The sequence below is a fragment of the Phycodurus eques genome, chromosome 1 (assembly GCF_024500275.1).
Source record: "Phycodurus eques isolate BA_2022a chromosome 1, UOR_Pequ_1.1, whole genome shotgun sequence".
Taxonomy (NCBI): domain Eukaryota; kingdom Metazoa; phylum Chordata; class Actinopteri; order Syngnathiformes; family Syngnathidae; genus Phycodurus; species Phycodurus eques.
The window spans coordinates 27,823,756-27,850,859 of NC_084525.1; the positions used below are offsets into that span (position 1 = coordinate 27,823,756).

Here is a 27,104-nt window from a genome sequence, read left to right on the forward strand (position 1 = left end):
TAATTTATTATCTGACGGGTCATTAATAGTTTAAAATAGTGTGTGTTACGAGTTGAACTTCTCATTATTATTAATTATTGGTTAAACTAAATAAATCAAGGTAAAACAATTTAACCTTTTTTTTAATTAGTCAATGTCCGAACTCAATTTCACATTTGTCTCATTTTTAATAGTGCTGTACTCTACATTCATATATTGTACAATACTGCTATCTGCTGTTCAGCGACAGTACGTCTCGCTAAACGATCACCTCAATGTGATTTCTGAACTGCTCCAGACCAGCACCCACTCAGTCATCAGGCTCAAGTCCGTAAGTATGATGGAGGTCAATTTGTGTTCCATTTGTTTCAAACTATGTATCGAGACGACCTCACAGTTCTGCATCAGAATGTCAACTCCGGCCTTCCCGTGCATGCACAAGTTAAAGCAACAACATGTAACAATTGCAACTAAGCACATCATAGGGTAAAGAATCATACAGTGTTTTGCAATGTAACCATATGATTTATCCAAGCCATCAGCAAAGAGTCATGATGGAAATGATAACTTTTTTTTTTAATTACTTTTAAAGTTACGCTAGTCTTGTAATCAACCCATCATTCCATTTCTGATACAGCTTCTGCCATACAAAGTTGCAGTGAGCTAGAGCCTTGCCCACCTGACTCTGGGTGAGAGGCGGGGTACACCCTGTACTGGTTGCAGGTCGATCACGGTACATACAGTATATAACAACCAATCGTGCTTACATTCTATGGGTCATTTAGAGTTTTCAAGACACCGAATATGCATGTTTTTAGACTGCTGTAAGAAACTAGAGTACCTGTAGAAATCCCTCACAAGCAAAGGTAGAACATGCAAACTCCAGACAAAAATGCCCCCCAAAACCTACGATTTAAACCTCTGACTGTGAGACATAGCATCTAAGCACGTGGCCCACTGTGCCGACTATAGTCTTGTAATTGGCCATAGACGATCCCAAATCGGATCAGCACCCTCTTGTACACTTTCAAAGATACACATTGTAGTCTCAGTTTGTCAATAACATCCAAAATTCAAAGTGTGGGGAAAAAAATGTCTCACAAAAATACTAATTTGCACCTTTATCCAGATCTGCACATAAGTGTTTGGCAAGAACATTCACTTCTCTCAAGGACCAGTGTTCACATGAATCTCAAGTGTGTGGTAACACAATGAGAGTATTGAAGAAGTTCAAAATCCACTGCCAGCAGACAGTCCTAAAAAATGATGTACAACAATGGCAGCAGTAACCATAACAACAGTAATCTGTAAATTCTCCGTCAGAAGTGAAAAATTGCATACGAATCCTCAGGTAGCATAGGAACCATTGTTACTATTTCATTTTTGCTGAGCTGTTATAATTGATAACTAAAATGCATTCGGTATACCTGTACCCACATCAGATGATATCCAATTTAAGAGATGTATCAAAATTGCTGACTTAACAAAAATACCACATTTACTCAAACACTGGTCTGCACTCTAACAGATCACTCACCCAGATTTATCACCGGGTTCATTGTGCAGATGAACAAATAAATGCCGGACCTCAAATAGATAAATAAAAGCAAGCGTTTTCTCCACATAGTAGCTGGAATTACCTTTACTATGATATCGGATACCATCATGTGTCGTGGTAGATGTCATAACCACCCCAACCCCCTCTCAGCAGAACAGATATGGCATCTGTAACCCTGAAGTTTATGACAAAAGTTGAAAGCGAAATAAATACAGTAAATGACTCGACACTTCAGTCAATACACGTGAAACGCAGGACTGAATGCCGACTTGATATTTTTTGTACAGCTCTTATATTGAATCTCATTTGATTGCACAGGTGCTGTTTGAGTGTTCAGTACGTGCATGTCTTCTCATATAGCTGGCAGGGCTGATGGGTGAGTTTTACTTTTATTTTCCCCCAAAAATGTTTGTTGTATGGTAATGACACTTGAAAGGTAAACCCCGTGTTAAACGTATTTCATCCAGACATAAATTATTTATTCTTTCCATGTTTGTCCACAGGTTTGATGCTACTCAGAAAGGCTGCATCTCCGGGAAGACCTCTTGTCCTTTTTGTCCATGTCTGGTAAGGGTTTCAGTCGTCCAAGTCCCGGGTGTCGGACGGCCCGATGGGGAAGAGCATGTCGCTCTCCAGGGAGAGGTTGCTCCCCAGGCCGGTCATGTGTCCCCGCAGCAGGAAGTGCGTCCTCCTCTGCAGGATCCTCTGCTGCTCCTGCTTGAGCTCCATGTAGGAGCGCGAGAAGGTGTGGAATATGGAGGTGACGGGGAAGGCCATGAGGAGGATGCCGCTCAGGATGCTGCTCAGGGCCACCACCTGACCGGGGATGCTGCGGGGCACCATGTCGCCGTAGCCCACCGTTGTCATGGTGATGACCGCCCACCAGTAGGTGGCAGGGATGCTGGTGAACTCCTGCGTAGCGGTCATTTCGTTCTCGATCAGGTAGAGCAGTGGCGAATAGAGGGCGATGGCCACGCAAAGGAAGAGCAGGAGCAGGCCGAACTCGCGCGTGCAGCGACGGGCAGTCAGCCCCAGAGTCTGCAGGCCCAGCGAGTGGCGAGCCAGCCGCATCACGTAGAAGATGCGCAAAGCTCGTAGCACACGCAGCACCAGGCCCACCTTGTCGAGGTAGCTGCTGCCTGGGCGCCTCTCACCCTTGGAGGTGGTGTCCACCAGCAGTGTGATGTAGTAGGGCAAGATGGCGAGCACGTCAATGAGGTTGAGGGGTTGTCGCAGGAAGGTCAGCTTGGAGCGGTCCTGGATGAAACGCAGGGAGAACTCCAGGGAGAACCAGGCCACGCATACCGTCTCCACGATAAAGATGTTATAGCACATCTCGGAACATGTGCCCTGTTCCAAGACAAAAGCCAGAGTAGTTGCTTAATGACCACTAGGGGGGGGTATTGCATTGTGAAAGCTACCACAATGAAGCTTCAACTCGTTTTACATACTGTATTAGTTTATGCCAGTGATTCCCAATAAACAAATGAGGAATACTTTTCCGAGGTAATTAACATTACAAACTAATATACAGAGGATGCAAACATTCTATACACCCCTCTTCAAATGCCACATTTGTGTTATATAAAAAATGAGACCAAAATCAATTATTTTAAAACGTTTTCTAACATTAATGTGACAAATAACCTCCACAACTCAAATTCATTACAAAATATTTTTGAAAGGCGCATTAAAAAAAGAAGATATTATGGTTGCACAATTATGAACACCCACTTACAAAGGGGGTTGTGGCTGTGTTTAGAATTAACCAATCACATTCAAAATCATGTTAAATGGGAGTCAATACACACCTGCCACCATTTAAAGTGCCTCTTAATCAACCCAAATCATTTTCGGCTGTTCTAGTAGGTTCTCCGGATACTCCGGTTTCCTCAGACATCCCAAAAACATGCATGGTAGGCTAATTGAGGACTAAATTGCCTGTAGGTGTGAATATGGGTGCGAATGGTTGTTTGTCTATATGTGCCGTGCGATTCGCTGGCGACCAGTTGTGGGTGTACTCCGCCTCTCGCTCAGAGTCAGCTGGGAAAGGCTTCAGCACACCTGTGACCCTAGTGAGGATAAGCGGTACGAAAAATGGATGGATGGATGTTCTATTAGGCTTTGCCTGACATTTTTTTTTTTTTTTTTTTTTTGCTTTCTTGCAGAAGCCTGAAGGTGTTGTGCTAACATTGTCTGATATTTGGGATTGTTCATTATTTCCTCACCTTGATTAAGGCACCAGTTGCAGCTAAAGAAAAACAAGCTCAACTCATGATGCTGCCACCACCATGCTTCTTTGTAAGTATGGTGTTCTTTTGGTGATGAACAGTAACTTTTGGAATTGCTGAAAAAAATGCTAAAATGGCTGAAAATTTCACACTTGGTTTCATTGGACCAAAACAAAATTTTCCCTACATGTGGTTGGGAGATTAAGTTTGTTATTGCAAAAATGTTGCCGGGCTTGGATGCTTTTCTTTATAAGATAACGCCACTTTACCCAATAGTCCATAGATATAAAGGAGGTTGTAGTCACACATATTAAACAGCCAGTACGTTCCAGAAATTCTCCAGCTCCTCAAATGTTGCTCTCAGCCTCTTGGCAGGCTCCCTGAGCAGTTTTGTTCTCGTCTTTTCATCAATTTTAGAGGGTCGTCCAGTTTTTGGTAATGTCACTGTTGTGTCATTCTCCACTTGATGGCGACTAGGGTTGGGCATCGTTTGAATTCGAGCTATTCCGGTCCCGATTCCAGTTCCCCATTTTGATTCCGGTCCCAAATGATTCTCGATTCTGATTCTTTTAAGGGGCTGGGTCAAAAAAGTGTGCATGGTTGAAATAAAGGGTGTCCAAATTATGAACATCCATTTTTCTAGCAGTTTGCAGCATAAACGAAAATTAACATTTGACTCTGGGTTCTTTATAACCAGTATCAATATCAAACCTATGAAATAAAAGGCAATGTGTGTGGAACTAACCCACTTGACTTACTATCCATCCATCCATCCATCCATCCATTTTCTGAGCCGCTTCTCCTCACTAGGGTCGCGGGCGTGTTGGAGTCTATCCCAGCTATCATCGGGCAGGAGGCGGGGTACACCCTGAACGGGTTGCCAGCCAATCGCAGGGTACTTACAAACAAACAACCATTTGCACTCACATTCACACCTACGGGCAATTTAGAGTTGTCCATCAACAAGCACTAGCTTGCTCGGCTGCATAATGTCTTGTTGCCTGCTTGCGAGCCATATCGTATGAATGGTACATGAACATACCTCAAGCAATCCTTGAATTAAAGTCCTCTCCCGAGCACCGGTGACTACCAGCACACATTTTCCCCCATTTCGTTCTAATAATACACACAACGCGATCAATTGTTGTTGTCGGCGCCATGGTAACGAGTGTATCCGGTCGCATATGAGTTGACAAGATAAAGCCCGGTTTGATACAAAACGGGATGCGGTGGTATCGGAATACAAAGTTTTATTGCAGTAGTCTGACATAGTGCAATCGTGAAAGACCAAATTTGTCTTGTAGTCTGATCCATGCATTACGTGATGTCTGTCTCAAACCTGTTGTCTGTCCCACACCGCCAACATGTTTTTTTTAAAAAGAATAACTTTATTGGTGCTCAGATATTGACAGTACTACTCCAAAGACACACGACAAGGTTAAAAATAAACTAGCTTTTGGATTCAAATATACTGTACACGATGGCGACACGGAGTAAATGTCTTTTGCGGAGCCGATCAATGACGTCATTGATCGGATCGGCGAATTATGCCATTTAAGCCGATCAGCATAGAATGCTAATTATCGGCCGATACGATCAACCCGATCAGATCGGTGTAAAGTCTAATTATAACATCTTTCAAAATGTCATTATGCTACCTAAAGCAAATCAACACATTTTAATCTGTTTTCAGCTAAATATGTTGTACTCATTCTCTCAAATTATTAGGAGGCTACTCACCACTTCTTCCTCCTGCCTCAGTGCAGGCATGGTGCTGATGGAGAGGTTGATAGCAGTGATGGTGACGAACAATACAGATAAACAAGCGAAGATCTTCCCAGGGAGTCCAGAGTGAGGTCGCTCTACCATGTCCCTCAGCTTGGTCATGAACCGACTCAAGCAGGACTCTGCGGGACGCCCCCCGCTGTCCGAATCAGACAGATCCTGCAGGAGATCCTCCTTCTCAGCAGCTCGCTCCATGGCCTCAAACTCTTCCAAGCGATGTAACAGGCGCCGGCGACAGCACCACTCCAGGCTGTCCTCCGGGAGCCCCCAGTACAGCAACTCTTCCCTGAAGGAAAGGGCGCACATCTCCCTGAGAGACCGCAATTTGCCGGCCCGCAGGAAGGTCAGTATGGTGCGGAAGGCGCATGGGTTGCGGTCGAAGAAGAACTCGTTATGCGTGACATCGTAGTCGTCGCAAATGCCCATGATCTCATCAAAGCTGTTGCACAGGTGCAGCTGGCCCAGGCGGGTCAAAGGGAAGTCCTCCAGAGTGGTCCAAGGCAGCTGGTAGCGCATGCCGCCCACGTTGATAATGGCGTGGAGTTTGCGTGTGTTAGACACCAATGGAGGGTCACCGTTGGTGGGAAGCCCAGGGACTGGTTGCGCCCTTTTGTAGAAAGCTCCCTTACGGGCCTCCTGCTCCTGCAGGGGTGGAGGGTCGAAGGAGGTATCAGAGGCGCAGCTCAGGGCGCTGTAGTCGTAGTCGGAGCCGTCACCTGCCAGCAGGGTCATGGTTACTGGACTACTTTCATCCCTGAGCCTCCACCTGTACGTTGTCACCTGTAAAAGGGGACCAGCGAACCAATCGTGACTTTTGCAAAATAACGTGTTTCTCGAAGACACTAAATTGTCATCAGTGTTTACAACGTAATCACGACTCAATCTTTAAATGTTAGAAGACTAAATTGCCATTGAAAAACATTTGTTTGGCTCACCGAAGACTAAAACATATGTTAAGCTTCATGAAGACTCATTCATTGTTTACAAAAACCAAGTTGGGTTCAGTGAAGACTAAATTGTCTTCATTGTTTGCAAAAACATGAATGCGAGGTAATTTGAAGACTCAAATGTCTTAATTATTTACAACAACAACAAAAAAACTGTTACGCTCAGTGAAGACTAAATTGTCTTCATTTTTCACCAAACATTTTTTCATGTTTTGTTTCTAAATACATTGAATATGTTTGAAGGTAAGTACTGAAAATGTTCAAAAGAACCAATTGAGTACTGAATTGATAAGATATAGGTTAAAAATCTTTTTCATCATCTCAGCTGGCCTGATTTTAAGGGTGGAGCTAAAAATTAGCCCCTTGACAAAAGCGGACTGAGCATATTCTTTCTGGCATGAGGCCCTCTCCTACCATATAACTAACAAGCGCGGTCTATGGCTATTTGCTGGCAGTGTCGGAAAACTTCATTTTCTACACGAGCTAGTTCACAGTTCAGTTCACCATTCCAAAAATGAACTACTTCAATTCATAGTTCATAATTAAAATTTTTTTACCTAGTATTAACTAGTTGATAGTTCTTTTCCCCCCCCAATATGTCACTGACAGGCTATTACCATCAAAATACTGCCATTTAATTTCCTCATTGTTGCCACACATTCAGTCGGTAGTCAGTAGTAGCCAGCTGTAGCTTTCACCCAATCTCAAAAACATGAGAAAAAAAACTTGTTGCTCAAATAGTCTTTTTTTAAAATGAAGAATTAAAATTAAAACAGGACTTTTGTCCTTAATGTGCAAACAAAAACATGCAACACAGTATGACAAGAATGAAGGTGAAAGGACATTGACAACTTTGTATTCCTTGGAGCTCTGGCAGACTACATTGACAAAATATTTTATCTAATCTATTCTTGCATTACAAAAAATGAATTCCACATTATGATAGTGTGATCACACAGTGTTTTAACTAAAATAGTTTGATACAAAGAATAATTTTCCTAGTAACCAAGTTTTACAATCATGTACTGCATTACAAAACAACCAAGGCACACATTCAATCCCATTTACGCAGCGTCCCTGAACACACCTTGCACACACAGGCTTCTGTGACGTGCCTGCTGAATGTAAACATGAATGGCGGTTGCCAAATACAGCGTTCATCCCAAACATTTGAAGGCTCGTGTGTAGTGTGTCCATATGGGCTTTGTCCTGGAAGTCCTAAGCAAAACCTGGCACTCTTGAATGAAAATGAAAGTTTCGTTCGAAAACCGTTCTTTGACGCCAGAATAAGCGTGTTCTCAATAATGTACATACAGGGTTAAATGAACTAAGTCCAGTTCACATTCAGCAAAATATGAACGAGTTCATGAAATGTTGTTCATTGAACTAATTCAGGTACAACACTGTTCACCGGAATTGCGAGTGACTTAGGAAAAATATCCATCCATCTGTTTTCCTCCGATTATCCAAGGTCTACTCGTGGGGGCAGCAGCTGAAGCAGGGAAGCCTAGATTTCCCTCTCCCCAGCCAATTCGTTCAACTCTTCCGGGGGGATCCCGTGTTGTTCCCAGGCCAGCCGACAGACGGAGTTTCCCCAGCGTGTCCTGGGTCGTCCCTCGGTGCCTCTTCCCAGTGGGACGTGCCCGGAACACCTCACCAGGGAGGCGGCCGAGAGGCCGCCTAATCAGATGCCCGTACCACCTCATCTGACTCCTCTCAATGCGGAGGAGCAGCGGCTCAACTCGGAGACCCTCCCAGATGACCAAGCTTCTCACCCTCATGTCATCCTCATCTGTAAGGGAGAGCCCGGACACCCTGTGGAGGAAACTCATTTTGTCCGCTTGTATCCGCGATGTTGTTCTGTTTCGACCCACAGCTCGTGACCATAAGTGAGGGTAGGAACGTAGATCGACCAGTAAATTGATAGCCTTGCCTTTCAGTTCAGCTCCTTCTTCACTACAAAAGACGATGCAGAGTCTGCACTGATCTGCCTGTCGATCTCCCGCTCCCCTCTTCCCTCAGTCATGACCAAGACTCCGAGATACTTGAACTCCTCCACTTGGGGTGACCCAGAGAGGGCACTCCGCCCTTTTCTGACTGAGGACCATGGCCTCAGTTTTGGAGGTGGTGATTTTCATCCCAGCTGCTTCACACTCGGCCGCGAACCATTCTAGTGAGAGCTGGAGATCACGGCTTGATGAAGCCATCATAACGACATCATCTGCAAAAAGCAGCGATTTGCTACTGATGTCATCAAACTGGAGCCCCTCAACACCCCAGCTGCACCTAGAAATTCTGTCTATAAAGGTAATGAACAGAATCTGTGACAAAGGGCAGCCTTGGCTGAGTCCAACTCTCACAAACATATTCAAATTACTGCTGGTAATCCAGAAGAAAGTCTGACACTGGTCGTACTAAGACCGAGCAGCCCTTATCAAGGCTTCTGGTACCCCATACTCCCGGAGCACCATCCACAGGACTCCCTGAGAGACACGGTCGAACACCTTTTCTAAGTCCACAAAATGCATGTTGGGCGAACTCCCATGTACCTCCAGAACCCTGCTGAGAGTGTAGAGCTGGTCCACTGTTCCACTGCTAGGACGAAAACCACACTGCTCCTCCTGAATCTGAAATTTGACCTCCTCTCCAGCATCCCTGAATAGAACGTACCCGGGAGGCTGAGGAGTGTGCTCTCCCTGTCGTTGGAATACACCCTCCGGTCCCCTTTCTTAAAAAGGGGGACCACCACCCTGGTCTGCCACTCCAGAGGCACTGATCCCAGATGTTCACGTGATGTTGCAGAGGCATGTCAACCAGGACAGCCCCACAACATCCAGAGCCTTTAGGAACTCCGGGTGGATCTGATCCACCCCCAGGGCCCTGCCAATGACGAGCTTTTTAACCACCTCGGTGACCTCAACACCGAAGATAGGCGAGCCCACCTCAGAGTCCCCAGATTCTGCTTCCTCATAAGAAGGCATGTTGGTAGAATTGAGAAGGTCTTCGAAGGATTTGGCCCACCGACCTACAACGTCTTGAGTTGAGGTCAGCAGCAGTGTTAATGGTGCACCTCTAATAAAATAAAATAAAAATAAAAAAATCTAAGTTAATGATTATTTTCTAAAAACAATCAAGTTTATCAGTTTGAACATTAAATATCTTGTCTTTGTAATTTATTCAATTAAAAATAGGTCGAACATGCAAATCATTGTATTCTGTTTTTATGCAAATCATTGTATTCTGTTTTTATGTTTAACACGTCATTGGAATTGGGGTTGTAGTATAAGACCATTTCTCTGAGCTGAATTTGCCTTAATTTGTTATTTGACGAAGATTAAATAAAGATTTTGTTTATTATGCCTATGAATATTCTCATTCATCCAGGTAATTAAATTATCAGGGCACTAAATCGCAACTGGACAGTTCTGTTTGTCTTAGAAGACCTTTCGCCTCTCATTCGAGCAGGCTTCATCAGTTCATGCAACAAGGATTTTATTTATGTTTTAGATAAAGTAATATCGTGCAGCAATATCTGAATTTGCACATTCATATTTTATTTAGTTTTATTTTATTTTATGTTCATGCTTTGATCTAAAAAAAATTAATTGGCAGTTATTAACAAGTCACTCAGTACTTCAGTAGTTTTTTTTCACTGAGTATTTTCTTACTCAAGTAATTATTGGGAGGACTACTTTTTTACTTTTACTTGAGTCATATTATTCTAAAGTAACAGTACTCTTATTTGAGTACAATATTTGGCTACTCTACCCACCTCTGTATGTATGTTCCACATATAATGAGGACAGACAATAAAATGCTACCATACCATGTTCGGTTCATTTGACTCAGTTGTTATCATTGTTTACAAAAACACATAAGTTAGGTGGACTGAAGACTCTAAATTGTCTTTTTTTTTCTTTTTAACAAAATCACTTATGTTGGGTTCACTGTAGATGAAATTGTCTTCATTGCTTCCAAAAAGAAAACAACAAAAAAAAACATGATAGGTTGCTTGAAGATTCTAAATTGTCTTTTTACAATTGGTTCCGTGTAAACTTAAACATATGTCCAAAATCATAATGTCATTGGTGGGAAAATCAAGCAGAATGTTTAGTGTTGCTTTAAGGACCAACTGTATGTGGCTGATGCTCAAGCAAATTAAATCAATTCCAGTAATTGAATTGCATTGTCAGCAATTAAAATGTCAACGCTTGGATCTGCCTTATAGAAACTGTTGCGTTGTTTCCGGAAGGAGGTGTGGGCTTCTAAAAGAGTGAATCGAGAGGAAGTGAATGCTTATTAGACACCTGCACTCTCACACTCTGATTAGAGTCAGCTGAATGTTCCACACGCAGAGATCATCTGCCTCAGCCAAAGAGGTTTTAGAAGCTTTTAAAAGCTATTTATCAGAAAGAAAACTATACTAAATTATTTCTGTATGATTTTGTAAAGGAGCCATGAAATATTTTTTTTTGTCAACATTGCAAGATTCCTGTGACAGATGTAGTTACAGATATAAGTTTGAGCGTGAAATTGTTGACATTATAATACGCAATTAACTGCACATGCAATGTTTTATGTAACATTGCTGCTGTTCCTGTTTGAACTTTTTAAAATTTTGTTTTTAATTGTTTACAAAAGCTTTATGTTAGATTCATTGAAGACTCAAATTTGTCTTTGTTGTTTACACAAAAACTGTGTAAGGTTAATTAAAGGCTCAAATTGCCTTTATTAAACACAAAAACACATAAATTAGGCTAACTGAAGACTAAAGTGTCTTCATTGTCTCCAAAAAAAACTGATGACTAAATTGTCTTTCGTGTTTACAAAACACATTTGTTAGTTTCACCGAAGAACCAAAATTGTCTTTGTTTACAAAAACATTTGTATGTTAGATTCAATTCATTGAAAACTAAAATTCCCTTCATGATTTACAAAAATTATAGGTGAGGTTTACTGAAGACCCTAAATTGTCTCCTCTACAAGCAATGTTACATGAAACAATGATGCTGTTGCTGTGTTTTGAATTTCTTATATGACTGGTTGTGATAAGTGCTATGTAAGTAAATTTGACCTGCCTCCAGTGAACTCACTTAATTTGAGTCAGTTCATTTGGGCACTGGCCAGAGCTCTAGCTCTATCATTAGTTAACGCCAGTCCATTTTCTATAGTGTTTGAGTTCATTAAGGTTGTGTGGGGGAGCTGGAGTCTCATCTAACTCATAATCTAATCTCAGCTCATTTTGGGTGAGAGGCGGGCTACACCCTGGACTGGTTGCCAACCAATCGCAGGGCACATACACAAAAACAAACATTCACACCCACATTACCACCAATGGACTTCACTCCTACACAGAGAAAAATAATGCAAGCACACGGAGAACATGAAAACTCCACACAGTTGGGCCGCAGAAGAGATTTTGGACCCCAAAAATTATCCAGAAATACACCAAAAACATATTTGGTTCTTACCAACTACAGTAACTAATTGCCTGCGATCAAAAGAAAATCTCTTGCTCTTGCACTGGGGTGTGTTAATGGCAAACGTGTTCAAGTCGACCTTTTGCTATTTGTAAAAATGTTAGTAAAGAGCAAATTTCTTTTTGCCCAGCAATAGTAATAGTAATAATAATAATAATATGGATGTATGTAATGTACAAGGTGTGTCAGAAATATTCTTGGACTGGTGTCACAAAAATTATACAGTATTTCAAGCCCAAAATATAAACTACAAGTTTCTCCCTTCTATGTAATCGCCCAGGAGTATATACTGTAACTGTCATCTCAGCTCTCTGCAGCCATTGAACTTTTATCCGTGTGCTAGTATATAAATATCTTCTGTGTCAGGTCATCAAACAATAAGCAGAATGAGTGATGATGAGACCAGACTTGCGAGGGAGCCTTATCACTGGTCATCAGTCATGGATCTTCGAGTACCACCCAGTGACCAAACACCAAACCCTTCAGTAGGAGAAAGCAAAACAGTCAAAGTCCAAAGTCAAAGTAATGTTAATCGAATTCTTCGATGCGAAGGGAATTGTCCACTGTGCATTCTTGCCACAGGGCCAGACGATCAACCAGCACATCTACACAGAGATCCTGTGGCATTTGCTTCATTCAGTGCGTGAGAAGAGGCGAGAGTTGTGGCAGGACAACTTGTGGCTGCTTCACCATGATAACATGCCTGCTCACAATCCTTTGAGCATCGGATGGTGTGCTGGAGCAACCTTCCATCTCACCCGACCTGGTTTTGCGGGATTTTTTTCCCCTCTTTCGCAAGCTCAAGGGGTTCATCATGGGTACCTGTTTAATCGACATGGACAACATCAAGATGAATGTGACGTGCGGCGGATCCCAGAAGAATCTTTCCCGGAGTGCGTGATGGCTTTCGACTCCAAGGGGAGTACTTCGAAGGGGAAAACAATTACACACCTCGTATGTAATTGTTACTTTTCCTCTAGCAGCCTTCAACCTCATGAACCTAGACAACGAAAGTATTGTTCCTCAGCAGGAATAGCCTTCAAATCATCAAAAATAATCATGGCATAAGTGTCCACTGGATTTCTAAGTTGTGTTGGTGCAGTACAGGTTATCAATTCGCCCACAGTGCTTCGTCAGTATGGATGTGCACGGGCCTACGCCACTCTCCTCCTGCATTAAATCACACTTAACCCCTCCAGGCTGTTTGATTCCTCACTTTAACCGACTGTACTTTTGCCTCTCCACATTCACAGGAGCAATTTCTTTTTTCTTTTTTTTTTGTATTTTGAAAGCCTCCTCTCACCAGAAGAATACTGAATGTGCTAGCATGGGACGAAAGGCAACAAGGGTGGCAAAGGCTGTTCCCTCCACCAGTTCGGCAGCGGTCTGGCCTCTCCGTGTGCCAGCGTGATCACAGGCAGGCCATGGGGCATGTTCTCCAGATTGCCTGGTGACTCACTGGCTTGTGTTGTGTTTCCCGTAGTGCTCTCTACATCACCACTACTGAGGAAGAACATTTTATTCAACAGTACTGCAAAACCTGAGCAATTTTGATCCATATCATTGTCCTATATGAACATATTGGATTGTGCACATTTAAAAACAACCACTTCCTTAGCTAGCTGCTTGGTAGGTAGGTTGATTGTCAGAAAAGGTGATCATATCCATTTCTCATTTTATTTGTTACATTGTTTATTATAAATAATTTAAAACAACATGTTGATTGAAATGGAACTTGGATTTGAGTGCAGTGTTCCCCCGTTATGTCACATTTCATCATTCGTACCCCTGCTAGATCTCAGATTTTTTAAAGAGATTGTTTTTTTATGGGTTTTTACAGCATAGTTACTGACTTGAATGCCATTGGATGTGGGAAAGGAGAGCCACAGATGCTGGTGCACTTTTCATCTGTATAGTGAATGCCAGGAGAACATTAAAACACAAAGAGACTCACGCAGGAGCTGCTGTTGGCTCCAGCTCACGCCCAGACACTCACAAGTGAAATCACATGCCACCTCACCAGGCACTGCCTCTTGAAAGAACAGGCGTGTACATAGACATATGACAGAATATGTACAGTATGCTTGCAATTTAATTTCTTTTTTTGCACTCAAGTACATTTACAATGTGTTTAAACAGTGTTTTAATAAATATTTTTTTACAGGTTTAAATTGTGTTGAAAGCATGCGGGAGGTTTAAAACGTTTTCACCCATTGTGGATTTGGGTTTGAACAGCATAATACCACAATAAATGGGGGGGGGGGGGGGGGGGGGGGGGGTCACTGATTGGTCCAACATTCCTGCATGGTCTCCTCATTGGCCTGCTTTTCAGTCACAGTTCAAACAACCATTGGATGGTCTTACATCAATCACTATAGCACCACTATGGATTGGTCATGAAATCACTCAGTGTGTGTACCTGTTAATCATCATAATCTGATGTGTAACTACATTGTCACTAATGATGTGAATTTGCAGACATGTTTACATGTCTGCAAAGTCTTGTTTGTTAGTTGTTTTTTTTCCTATGGCTATAAAAATAAATAGTTATGGTCCAATCCTTAAAAAAGCTAGCTAGACAGGCAAATAGCTAGATAGGCTTCCAAGTTAGCTAAGAAAAATTTATATACAGTGTATGTATGGACACAATTATTCATAAACCTTTTGGTTGTATATGCAGTAAGCTGACTATCAAACCAATAGTTACATATACAGGTACATAGAGATAGAAATATAAGCAAACCTATACACTATCTAGGCAACTAAGGAAGATTGATGTATGTATAGGTAGACCTACTTATTCATAAACCTGCTGATTAGGGAAACTATATCACCTGCAAGTTTACAAGTTAAGTTAAATAGCTATAGTCACAGAAATGCTAATTAGTTTGAGAATCAAACTAGTTTGATGACCTAAGTGGCAATCTGATAAAGATTTTTCACCTTTAATCCAAGAGGCTTGTTAAAATCCATCCATCCATCCATCCATTTTCTGTACCGCTTATCCTCACTAGGGTCACAGGTGTACTGGAGCCTATCCCAGCTATCTTCGGGCGAGGAGGGGGGTACACCCTGAAATGGTCGCCAGCCAATCGCAGGGCACATCGAAACAAACAACCATTCTCACCTACGGGAAATTTAGAGATTTCAATCAACCTACCATGCATGTTTTTGGGATGTGGGAGGAAACCGGAGTACCCGGAGAAAACCCATGCAGGCATGGGGAGAACATGCGAACTAAACGCCGGTCCTCAGAACTGTGAGGCAGAGGTGGTAACCAGTCGCCCACCGTGCTGCCTTCTTAAGATCTTTTCTCTAAAATGTTTTCAACAACCAAGACGTCCAGTTATCTTATAGTTTGCTGAGTACTCTAAGTAGTTTAGTAGGTTTGTATCTTAATCACACGAAAGACTTGACAGATCTTGCAACGGAACTGAAGGTCTAATTTTGACCAGGATTAATAATGATTAAAAGGTCCTGAGTTTCATGCCAGTGGAAGGGAAGTCATGGACATGGAAGATTCTTTCCAGTCTGTGTGAGTCAAGGATCTGCATTTGGCTCACTTAGTGCATGTATGAGTCAACAATGAGGCTCAAACATATTTATAACAGCCTTGTCATTCTTGCCATGTCGGCTCCCCACAACAGTGCTTGTTTTGATATGTCATGTCATTCCTTCTGAATCTAGTCCAATTAGGGACTAGCTCCATGTGACAAAAAATAGGGTTATACAGAAAAACAAAAACAAACAAACAAACGAAAAAGAACACAAATTGGTCAATCAGTCTTTCAAGTCCCGGTTATCCTCCCGATCTGGGCCTCCAATGTGGCGGACAAACAAATACCAATCACCTGACTGAAAGCTATCTATAGATGGATGGAAATTTAAATCAGCATAAGACTGTTGGCCATCGTAAGAGACACATTTGATTTAAAAGACGAATGATTAATGCACCAAAACAGATCTGATAATGAATGAAATTCTGACAAAATTTCCATCATTAAGAAAGTCCAACCATGACCAGGTGAGTAACTAATGTGTAATGGATAACAGGCTTCACAACGTAGGAATGCCAAATGGGCAGTCCATAATCTTACTGTGCTCTGTAAATTCTAGAAGCAACTCACATAAACACCTCATTCACACAGCTCAACTTCTCCTCATCAACAATTAAGATGGTGTGACACCAAGATAGCACTCTGCCCGCAAATTAATCAGTGCTCACTTTTAATCTCATGATGCTCCTTTTCCCACCGAGTTTCAAGCATGCGACCTAATGGCCAATGGCTGTGTAAACAACGACAATAACCACTTCTTCACTGTCGCTAGCTGACAAAAGTGACAGGTCTGCAGGTGGGCGCAGAAACCAAAAACCAAACGGCCAATCATTGCCTACACAACCTTTAAACGTCTGTGTGCCAGTACTCAGTAATTGTCCCAGCAGAATGGGGTGGCAGACGGTACAGAGCACTGACCCGGAAGATAGAAAGCCAGACAAGAAATCTACTTTTACAGCTTGCAGTGGCAAAAATACTCGAGTTGATGAGATAGAAAAAATGGACCTAAAAGGTATACCTTATGTCTGGACCGGTGGATGTGAAATCTGCCTCTATGATTCAGTCCATCCATCCATACTCTGCCGCTTATCCTGTTCAGCATTATCCTGTTCCTATTTATCTCAGCTGAATGAGCCAGAAAACACTCTGGGCTGGAGGCCAGTCAAACACAGGGCACATTTAGACAGACAACCATCAACACTCATGTTCCCACCCATGTCACAGAGCAGGAATTGATCCCACACTGCCTGCACTAAAGTCAGACATGTGCTTGTCTAGTAATTATTTAAGGCAGCCTCTGTGGCCATTAATATTCCAGAAGCTATATACAGTTGGACAACTTTTGATATCGATCCATACATCCAGTACTTTTGATGCAACAAATGTGTTTTACATTAAGCTGTGACATCATTGCAGTTTCATTCAATATACTCAATTAACATCCACCCATTACTATTCTACAGTATATTCAATTTGATATTATTTTAGTCATCCATGTGGTACAGCTCAAATTTCCGATACATTCCATGATGGCCTATTTAAGCTCATCCCGCGTTTCACATTTGTATTAAGATGATACAGAGGCTCCAGAGTCTTTACAAAAAGCTTCAAATCCAATGTGGTTGATGCTCACTGAGCCATGACGGTGCACCACTGGTGCTTCGTCAATCTTCCTCTAATGAGACGTGGGGTTAACTATGGTGGACCCTTCACATGTGAAGACACCTAGGAATAGCATATTTTAATTACTTGTCATTTTTTTTAACAGAGGGGAATCAGGAAGGCACTATTAGTTAGTTAAAACTGGAACAAGCCATTAGTTGGTCTCATTATAGCTGCAATTACCTGCAGGAGAGAGAATAAATGATCTATAGCATATCATCTATCTTGGCTTCAAACTTTGAGAGGCGTGTTTGCGTGGCGAACAGATGATCTAATATTTCTCTCTGGGTGAAAATACAAACAACTCCACAGAGAGGTTCACAGAATTAAAGTTCCGACCATACAGCCACTGAGTGGAAAAATGCGAGCCAAAAGAACAGCTTTAATGTATATGCCAAAGATCCAAACGTTGAGCCTTCTTTGGTGCTGTCATTTTAGAGCTCCAGAATGCAGTGAAACCTAAACACAATGCCTCCTGGGGTTCAATTTGTTTGGATTTAGAACTAAGCAGTACAGTTATCCCGTTTTTGCACCTCACAGTTCGGAGGTTTGGGGGCACCATCAGGGGTGGCCTCGGCCAACCCTGTGAATTTGTTGGCTAGCCTGCTGGCCACCCCACTCGCGAGTCAGTCACATAGATCCTAGCGCCAGTTATATTTAAAGGCAGAAATGTTCTAGCAGCATACACCCCCCTCGCCCACCCTCGTCGCTGATTATTTTGTGCACTAGAAAAAGTCTATCAGCACCCCTCGTCTACAATTAGTTTCGGCGGCAGAAATTTTTGTTAAACCCCCCAACCCCCCAAGTCAATGACTTGTTGCGGCCACCCCACCACCCATCAACGAATGTCCTCGACCACCCCACCAAAAAAGGTTCTGGAGGCGCCCCTGTTCAAACGGTGGCTTCGACTTTCCTGTGGGAAGTTTGCATTTTGTCCCTGTGCTTGCGTAGATTCCCCTGGCTTACTCCCAGATTCCAAAAACATGCACGTTAGGTTAATTGATGACCCTACCCACCCAGGTGCTTTCCTCATCCGAGCGGGGGACTTGAACAATGCTGACCCCAAAGCTGTGTTTCCTAAACGCTACTGAAACATTTGACTTTCCAACACGGGGAAATAACACTCAGGACAATGTTTTTACCCCCCTGAGAAGGGCCTACACAAGGCCCTTCCCCTCCCCCACCTCGGCGTTTTAGACCATCTCACTGTTATGCTAATGCAAGCTTACAGACCACTGGTTAAAGTCTCCCAACCAGTTATGAAACAGGTACGAGTGTGGCCAGAAGGGTCCCTTGAGGCACTTCAAGACTGTTTCGCCACCACAGACTGGACCATGTTCAAACAGGCTGCTACCTACAACTCCATCACAGACCTTCAGGAGTACACACACGCAGGCTGTATGGGTCAGCAGCAACACATCCAGCACTGTCACTCTGAACACGGGGGCCCCTCAAGGTTGTATGTGAGTCTTCACCCTGCTGACCTATGACAGCAAACCGACATACAGCTCCAATCTCTTCATCAAGTTTGCAGACGACACAACTGTGGTGGGTCTCAGCAACGGGGACGAGACAGACTACAGGAGTGAGGTGAGCCATCTGGCCGGGTGGTGCAATTTCTCGCTAAAGTGGAAAAAATCAGTGAGATTGTTGTGGACAGTTTAATTCATCAGGCTGTCACGAATCTGAACTCTCTGGTCGCTCTACCTCTTCTGTCCTCTGCCCACCTGAACTCTGAACGCTGACGGCCCACAAACATGCACATGCACACACGCACACACACACATATATCCATCCATCCATCTATTTTCTGTGCTGCTTCTCCTCACTAGGGTCGCGGGCGTGCTGGAGCCTATTCCAGCTAACATCGGGCAGGAGGCGGGGTACACCCTGAACCGGTTGCCAGCCAATCGCAGGGCACATACAAACAAACAACCATTCGCACTCACATTCACACCTACGGGCAATTTAGAGTTGTCAATTAACCTAGCATGCATGTTTTTGGGATGTGGGAGGAAACCGGAGTGCCCGGAGAAAACCCACGCAGGCACGGGGAGAACATGCAAACTCCACACAGGCGGGGCCGGGGATTGAACCCCGGTCCTCAGAACTGTGAGGCAGACGGTCTAACCAGTCGCCCGCCGTGCCACCGCACACATATACACACACCAAACACAGGGTCGCACCAGCTACTTTAGCAGCACTGGGGTTTTTGCCTTGGTTCTCTGACTTTGACAATGTTGCACATGTCACCTGATCCTTGATATTTGCACATTCAATTAATACTTTTTATACTGTATATACCATAGTTTTTTTTTAGCTTTTTATATTGATGTTATTATTTGCATTTTTTCTTTTTCTTTTCTTTTGTAGCACCTCGGGCCCTTGAGAACCGCAATTTCAATCATCTGTATGTGTTACGCATATTGAAGAATTGACAATAAAAGAACCTTGTACCTTGTAAATTATACATAGGATTGAATGTGATTGTGAAACCTTTTTTCTCTCTATCTGATGGCGACCTATCCAGGGTGTACCCTGCCTCTTGCCCAATGTCCAATGGGATAGGCTCCTGATACTAATGAGGACAAGTGCTATCGAAAATGTATAGTTAGAACGAAGCTAGATGATGGTATGGTCCTGATCACAATTGGTCACTTTGGAGTGAAAAAGCAAAACAGAAATTGTCTCGTGAAAATTTAACAAAAAATAAATAAAATACACAAAACTACCTCTACTGAATCACTGTTATCCATGACTGCTTGTTTGTTTTATGCCTTTCTGGGGTTGTTTTATGGTACTAATTTAAAAAGAATGATCAGCCTTAACAAGGGGTGTCCCCCCCCATAAAACGAACATTAGAAGAGATGAAGACTATACAAAGGAAGTTACATGAAGTAAGCGGACCCAGATTTAAAACTTTAAGACTCCTGCATTATCATACACTTCATCACTTGCTGTCAAAGTTAAGGTACACTGTTTTATTGTTTTAGTAATAGCAGTGGTTCCACTGCATTTTTTCTCAAAAATTCAAGTAGGGATAGTAGTAGTCGTAGTAGTAGTATAAAGTCAGTACATCAACACACAGTGCAATTTATTTCACTTATTCAGAGAACAGACTGAACAACATGTCTGAGCATTGTGTGATGAGACGCGGGTAAACTTGTTACCATGGCATGTGTGCACACTGCATCCAGAATGCACATGGATGTCATGTGTAAAGGGTATGCCAGATGCCATACCAAAAATCACAGTCACTTTTGCATCTCAGGGGGGCCTTGTTGACCAAGAGGAGCATGCATGTGCCAAAAAGTCAGATGGTATCAACTTTTGGCTGGGAAAGCACACATCATGTAGTACAAGTAGATAAGGTTGAGAGTAAAGACCAGTGCAAAGAAAAAACAAAAAACATACCGTGATCTTGAATCCAAGCAGCTTTTTGTTGGCTAAAAGATGTTTAGAGGTGAAGCATAAAGGATGTTTTACAGCAGGTTAGCTGATGATGATGAGCAACAGGCTCTCTTCCTCTCTCTCTAGCCACCTCCTTCCCTTCAGTTCCCCACTCTCTCTCGCTCCCTATTTAGAGCGCTGACATCAGAAGTGGGCTGTGTCGTTCAACCGAAAGCTTTTGGAGAGAAATCCATGGCAACCGCCTTCTCGAGAGCAGAGCCGCTTCCGCTGCACCTTTTAAATAAGAATAATCACATGCTTTTGATTGTAGCTTCACACAAAAGGTCTGATGTGAATGCCTGTGGGTTTCAACTCACCAAGTGGTCCAATTTACCACCAAACTTGTGCTCCCTGACACACATGACAAGTCAGTCAGTGGACAAAAGTGGTGCAAGTACTATAATTGTACATTACATGACAATTACATCATGTCGAGCAAACCTATGTGTCGCCACAATAGGGATGGAAGTTACGATTTTTATGATTCAGATTCCATTTTCAATACTGCTTAATGATTTGATGATAGGACATTTTTAGTGCGCGCGCGTGTGTGTGTGTCCTGTAGGTCCATTAAGACAAAGTGCGGTCAAAACTACACTACACTAAATGAGTTAAAAGCGAGGACATGAGTGCCAGCCAGAGTGTCAAGCTGGTTCTGTTGGAGCAGCACATATCCCAAAGCAGAGTAGGAGAACAACATCCCATCATGTACTGTGCAGTCATTACTTGGTTTAAGCAAGTTGCAGCTCAAGTCATACAATCTTGTTCGAGTCGCAAAATATATATAAAATATATTGGAGTGGTAATAAAATGATTTTTCGCAAATCATAACACTAAAAAAAGTATTGACACCTGATAAAAGGTAAATGAACAACAACTGAGATAATGGTTGATTGAATCTATTGCACTGAATTGTTTTAAATTTGTATTTCAAACTCAATTTAACAACTTTGTTTCTGAACAAACTATGCTGCTTACTATGTGGTGACAGACTTGTTACTCCTACAGTCCTTAAGAGAACACCATTACACAAAAGCCAGATGTAATAAATATTTCCACAGCTTTTTTCACCTTTAATGTGACACATAACCTAACACATTACCACATAACTCATTTGGGGGGAAACATTTTAATCTTTTCCAGAGAAGTGAAACTAAATAACAGAGTATTGTGTTTGCTTACATGTGCACATGCTCTCATAACTAGGGTGGCTGTGTTTAGAGTTAAACAATCTCATGTAGGAGCATTGACTCTGGACAGTTGACAATTGTCATTAAATTCAAGGTTATGTTTCATATTCTGTGGTCTCAATTTTAAAAACATAGTGCAGACAGCGTTATCACAGAGCCGACGAAACAGCTGACATTTTAATGATGACGCTTCAATAAACATTCAGTATTATGAAAATTATAGTCACACGTAGCTACTCACAATTTGTACTGTACTTACTAATAGTGGAATAAACTTTTGTCAATTGCTTTTTTTAATCGCTGTGATCGTAATGCAAGGTGATCCGATACAGCAGACCTATTATGCACCAACGACTCTTTCGTTATGCCCGCAAACATCTCCGCAGTTTTTTGTTTTTTTTGTAATCTCCACAACTGACACGAGCAACGCCGCTTTACTTCTTCTTCATTCGACAGTTGGCATTATATTGTAGACGCTACTTTCTGCTCTGCCCTTGCCTCTTTAGTAAATGAGAGAGAGAGAGAGAGAGAGAGAGAGACAGAGAGACAGAGAGAAAAGAGTTTTGCGTGAACCGAAACAAAGGTTTTTGATAATTATCATAAACCGTCCCACCCCTAGTTACGATACTTAGTTGTACTAAAATGTTTACAATCACATCATTTTTAATTTTAATCGTCCCAAACCAGTCGATGAAACTTAATGTTTGGCCACCTAGCTAAACTGTTAAATTAGCTTACCTGTCTGTGAGTTTTATAGCGACGGATGAAGCTCGACATTGTTGTTGTTGTGTCTTTAATGCTTGAGTTGCAAGCCATGCAGGTTGCTATCCTCTTTTTGCAGACTTGATCGACAACATAATCCTCCAATCCAAATTTTATTATCTTTGGAGCTCCTTCCATCGTTGTTCATGCAGGTGGCGACGTAAAACTGGCCAGTGCGCAACAATGCAGACTGTGTTGCCAGGTTGGCGCAAATGACCCCCCCAAAACGTTTCTTTCTTTCAAAAAGGGAAACTGTCTTAATTAAAAAGCAGATTTCCTGTCACAGTTTGAAAGCAGTATGTTAAATTGGACCCACAAGCCGACTGAGACGGAGGAAGCAGTTGGTAGGGGTTTTATTGGGGGCAGCGCGAGGTCTAGAATTCCGAGGCGTGATGATGGTCAGTAGGAGTAGGGAGCGTGAGAGCAGGTGAAGGAGCTTGGCGGCGTGGTTGGGGCAGGCGGCGGAGCAGGAGACATAGGAAGGCACTGGAGGAGGGGGAGAACACAAGAGGATAAGTACATACAGAGGGAACCAAGTAATCTTTTTACACAAGCAAGAGTAGGATCAAAAAGAGTCGGCCGGTGTAGGTGCAACAATATTCTGGCGCTGGAGCACTGGAACTGGTAGGCTTAAGTGCATGCTGTGATGAGTGCTGATTGGAGCCAGGTGCGCAGGCGAGGAGGTGATTAGTGCTGGAGGGAGGGGGAAAAAAGACCCCTTATGATGACGACAAACGATGGACTTGGTTTTCCCTTGCCCGGACGCGGGTCACCGGGGCCCCCCACTGGAGCCAGGCCTGGTGGTGGGGCTCGAAGGCGAGCGCTTGGTGGCCGGGCCTGCACCCATGGGGCCCGGCCGGGCACAGCCCGAAAGGGTAACGTGGGTCCCCCTTCCCATGGGCTCACCACCTGTGGGAGGGGCCATTGGGGTCGGGTGCAGTGTGAGCTGGGCGGTGGCCGAAGGCAGGGACCTTGGCGAGCCGATCCCCGGCTACAGAAGCTGGCTCTAGGGACGTGGAATGTCACCTCTCTGGCAGGGAAGGAGCCCGAGCTCGTGTGTGAGGTCGAGAAGTTCTGACTAGATATAGTCGGACTCGCCTCCACACACAGCTAGGGCTCTGGTACCAGTCCTCTCGAAAGGGGTTGGACTCTCTTCCACTCTGGAGTTGCCCATGGTGAGAGGCCCCGAGCAGGTGTGGGTATACTTATTGCCCCCCGGCTTGGCGCCTGTACGTTGTGGTTCACCCCGCTGGACGAGAGGGTAGCCTCCCCCTGCCTTCGGGTGGGGGGACGGGTCCTGACTGTCGTTTGTGCCTATGCACCAAACAGCAATTCAGAGTACCCACCCTTTTTGGAGTCCTTGGAGGAGGTGTTGGAGGGCGCTCCCGCTGGGGACTCCATTGTTCTGGTGGGGACTTTAATGCTCACGTGGGCAATGACAGTGAGACATGGAAAGGCGTGATTGGGAGGAACGGCCCCCCCGATCACAACCCGAGCGGTGTTCTGTTATTGGACTTCTGTGCTCGTCACGGATTGTTCATAACGAACTCCATGTTCAAGCATAATCGTGTCCACACGTGCACTCGGCACCAGGACACCCTAGGTTGCAGTTCGATGATCGACTTTGTGGTCGTGTCATCGGACTTGCGGGCGCATGTCTTGGACACTCAGGGGAAGAGAGGGGCGGAGCTGTCAACTGATCACCACCTGGTGGTGAGTTGGCTTCGATGGTGGGGGAAGATGCCGGTCCGACGTGGCAGGCCCAAACATATTGTGAGGGTGTGCTGGGAACGTCTGGCAGAATCCCCTGTCAGAAAGAGTTTCAACTCCCACCTCCGACAGAACTTTGCTCATGTTCGAGTCCGAGTGGACCATGTTCCGTGCCTCCATTGGTGAGGCGGCCGACCGGAGCTGTGGCTGTAAGGTGGTCGGTGCCTGTCGTGGCTGAAATCTCTGAACCCGGTGAGGGATGCCGTCAAGCTGAAGAAGGAGTCCTATCGGGCTTCTTTGGCCGGTGGGACTCCTGAGGCAGCTGAAGGGTACCAGCTGGCCAAGCGGAATGCATCTTTGGTGGTCGTTGAAGCAAAAACTCGGGTATGGGAGGAGTTCGATGAGGCCATGGACAGAATTTCAAGGGGCAGCCGAGGCGTAGAGGGGATCCGGTTCGGGGGCCTCAGTATTGCATCTCTGCTTTTTGCAGATGATGATGTTCTGTTGGCTTCATCAAGCAGTGACCTCCAACTCTCACTTGAGCAGTTCCCAGCCGAGTGTGAAGCGGCTGAAATCAGAATCAGCACTTCCAAATCTGAGACCATGGTTATCAGTCGGAAAAGGGTGGCGTGCCCTCTCCAGGTCGGGGATGAGATCCTGCCCCAAGTGGAGGAGTTCAAGTATCTTGGGGTCTTGTTCACGAGTGAGGGAAGAATGGAACGGGAAATCGACAGGCGGATCGGTGCAGCGTCTGCAGTGATGTGGACTTTGTATCGATCCGTTGTGGTAAAGAAAGAGCTAAGCCGAAAGGCGAAGCTCTCAATTTACCGGTCGATCTACATTCCTACCCTCACCTATAGTCACGAGCTGTGGGTCGTGACCGAAAGAACAAGATCCCGGATACAAGCGGCCAAAATGAGTTTCCTCCGCAGGGTGTCCGAGCTCTCCCTTAGAGATAGGGTGAGAAGCTCGGCCATCCGGGAGGATCTCACAGTAGAGTCGCTGCTCCTCCACATCGAGAGGAGCCAGATGAGGTGGCTGGAGCATCTGATTCGAATGCCTCCAAGACGCCTTCCTGGTGAGGTGTTCCGGGCACGTCCCACCTGGAGGAGACCCCGGGGACGACCCAGGACACGCTGGAGCGACTACGTCCTTTGGCTGGCCTGTGAACGCCTCGGGATCCCCCCGGAAGAGCTGGATGAAGTGGCTGGGGAGAGGGAAGTCTGGGCGTCCCTGCTAAAGCTACTGCCCCCGCGACCCGTCCCGGATAAGCAGTAGAAAATGGATGGATGGATGCATGGATGGAGAGGGAAAAAAGAGGCACAAAGCGCCACCCACGCTCCGCAGAGGAACGCATTCTTATTTTTAAAGGTTTACCCTGTAAGGAAGGGACACAACAACTTACCATTAGGACAGAACAGGGGTAGTGAGCTAGGCATGGCTACCGGTGTGTTGTGGGAATAGTATCAAGTGCCGAAACACCTGTCGGAATTTAAGATTACAAAAACCACAACAGTCCGCGGGGTGATGTCATCATAAAGGACTGTGAGTGACCCTACCTCTAGCAACTAAATCCCTTAGGCGTGTCTAAGGAAATGTAAAAGTGAAAATAAATAAATAAATCCAACCATGCAGAAAAGTAAAGAGAGATTTAGGGTTTCGCCTGCTGGTCCATACAGTTAAGGAGTCATGAATATAGTATTTACAGTATAGTATAAATAGTGTATAGTGTGTATGCTAATATGCATAATGTTTATTGCAGTATCTAGTTTTACAGAGGACACTGGTTTTGAAGTTTTCAAGCACTTGTCTATATCCAGAATTATTCACCCATCCATTTTCTGAACTGATAGGCATGCTGGAGCCTATCCCAGCTAACTCTGGGCAAGAGGCGGCTACACCCTGAACTGGTCGTATCCATAATTAATAATTATCAAAAATAATCGCATAAACACACAATGACACTATTGTTTCTATATATATTGTCTTCGAGATAAAGAACTCTTCTTTACACAAAAAAAAACTACCATGGTAGAATAAAATACAAATAAGATGTTCAAAAAATATTGTTTTTCTTTAGGTGGCACGGTGGCCGACTGCTGAACAGATCCATCTCACAGTTGGACCCTGGTTCAAATCCGGCCTCGCCTGTGTGGAGTTTGCATGTTCTCCGAGTACCTGTTTGGGTTTTCCCCGGGTACTCTGGTTTTCTCTCACATCCCAAAAACATACACAGTAGGTTAACCGAAGACTCTAAATGATCCGTAGGTATGGATGTGTGTGCGAATGGTTGTTTGTTTCATATGTTCGCTGCGATTGGCTGGCAACCAGTTCAGGGTGTACCCTGCGGGTGGGATAAGCTCTAGCATACCTGCGACCCTAGTGAGGATAAGCAGTGTAGAAAATGGATGGATGGATGTTTGTTGTTTCGAGATCTGTGTCTCAAGTGGGAGGTACAAGCATCTTGGTAGGTGGGCCCGGTCCCGAATGGCCCGCCCACAGCATGGGTGACTGACCTCCATGTTTTTCTCAAATCATGCTTCCCCCTTTTCTTTCTTTTTTCTTTTATTTTTGTCCTGTTCAGCTGTTAGGTCAAGCAGAATGGAAAATCTGTATCCCTTTTATGCCGAAACAGTTTTACTGTGTCACAGTGCAGTTTTTAAGCTCCCGCTGTGGTATTACAATTGAGGTTTATTGAGAATTAGACTTGATCAATCGAACAGAACAAATTTCTAGAAGGGAGAAATAAAACAAAGACAAAAGACAAAGCACTAATTGTAAACAGGGTGAAAG

General features: G+C 43.9%; 1 protein-coding gene across 2 annotated transcripts; it reads right to left on the bottom strand.

Annotated features, from left to right (window-relative positions):
- Window positions 1-156: 156 nt before the first annotated feature.
- On the bottom strand, window positions 157-20,735 carry kcng1 (potassium voltage-gated channel, subfamily G, member 1). Of its 2 annotated transcripts, none has more exons than XM_061696986.1 (3): window positions 20,614-20,735; window positions 5,509-6,333; window positions 157-2,887 (listed from the first exon to the last, which is right to left on the bottom strand). In XM_061696986.1, exons 2-3 carry the CDS (start codon window positions 6,283-6,285, stop codon window positions 2,114-2,116), a joined length of 1,551 nt encoding a protein of 516 aa, XP_061552970.1. In that variant the 5' UTR covers window positions 6,286-6,333; window positions 20,614-20,735; the 3' UTR covers window positions 157-2,113. The 2 variants fall into 2 exon arrangements, with proteins under 2 accessions (XP_061552970.1, XP_061552889.1); XM_061696905.1 differs by lacking the exon at window positions 20,614-20,735 and adding an exon at window positions 16,556-16,645.
- Between the last annotated feature and the right edge of the window lie 6,369 nt (window positions 20,736-27,104).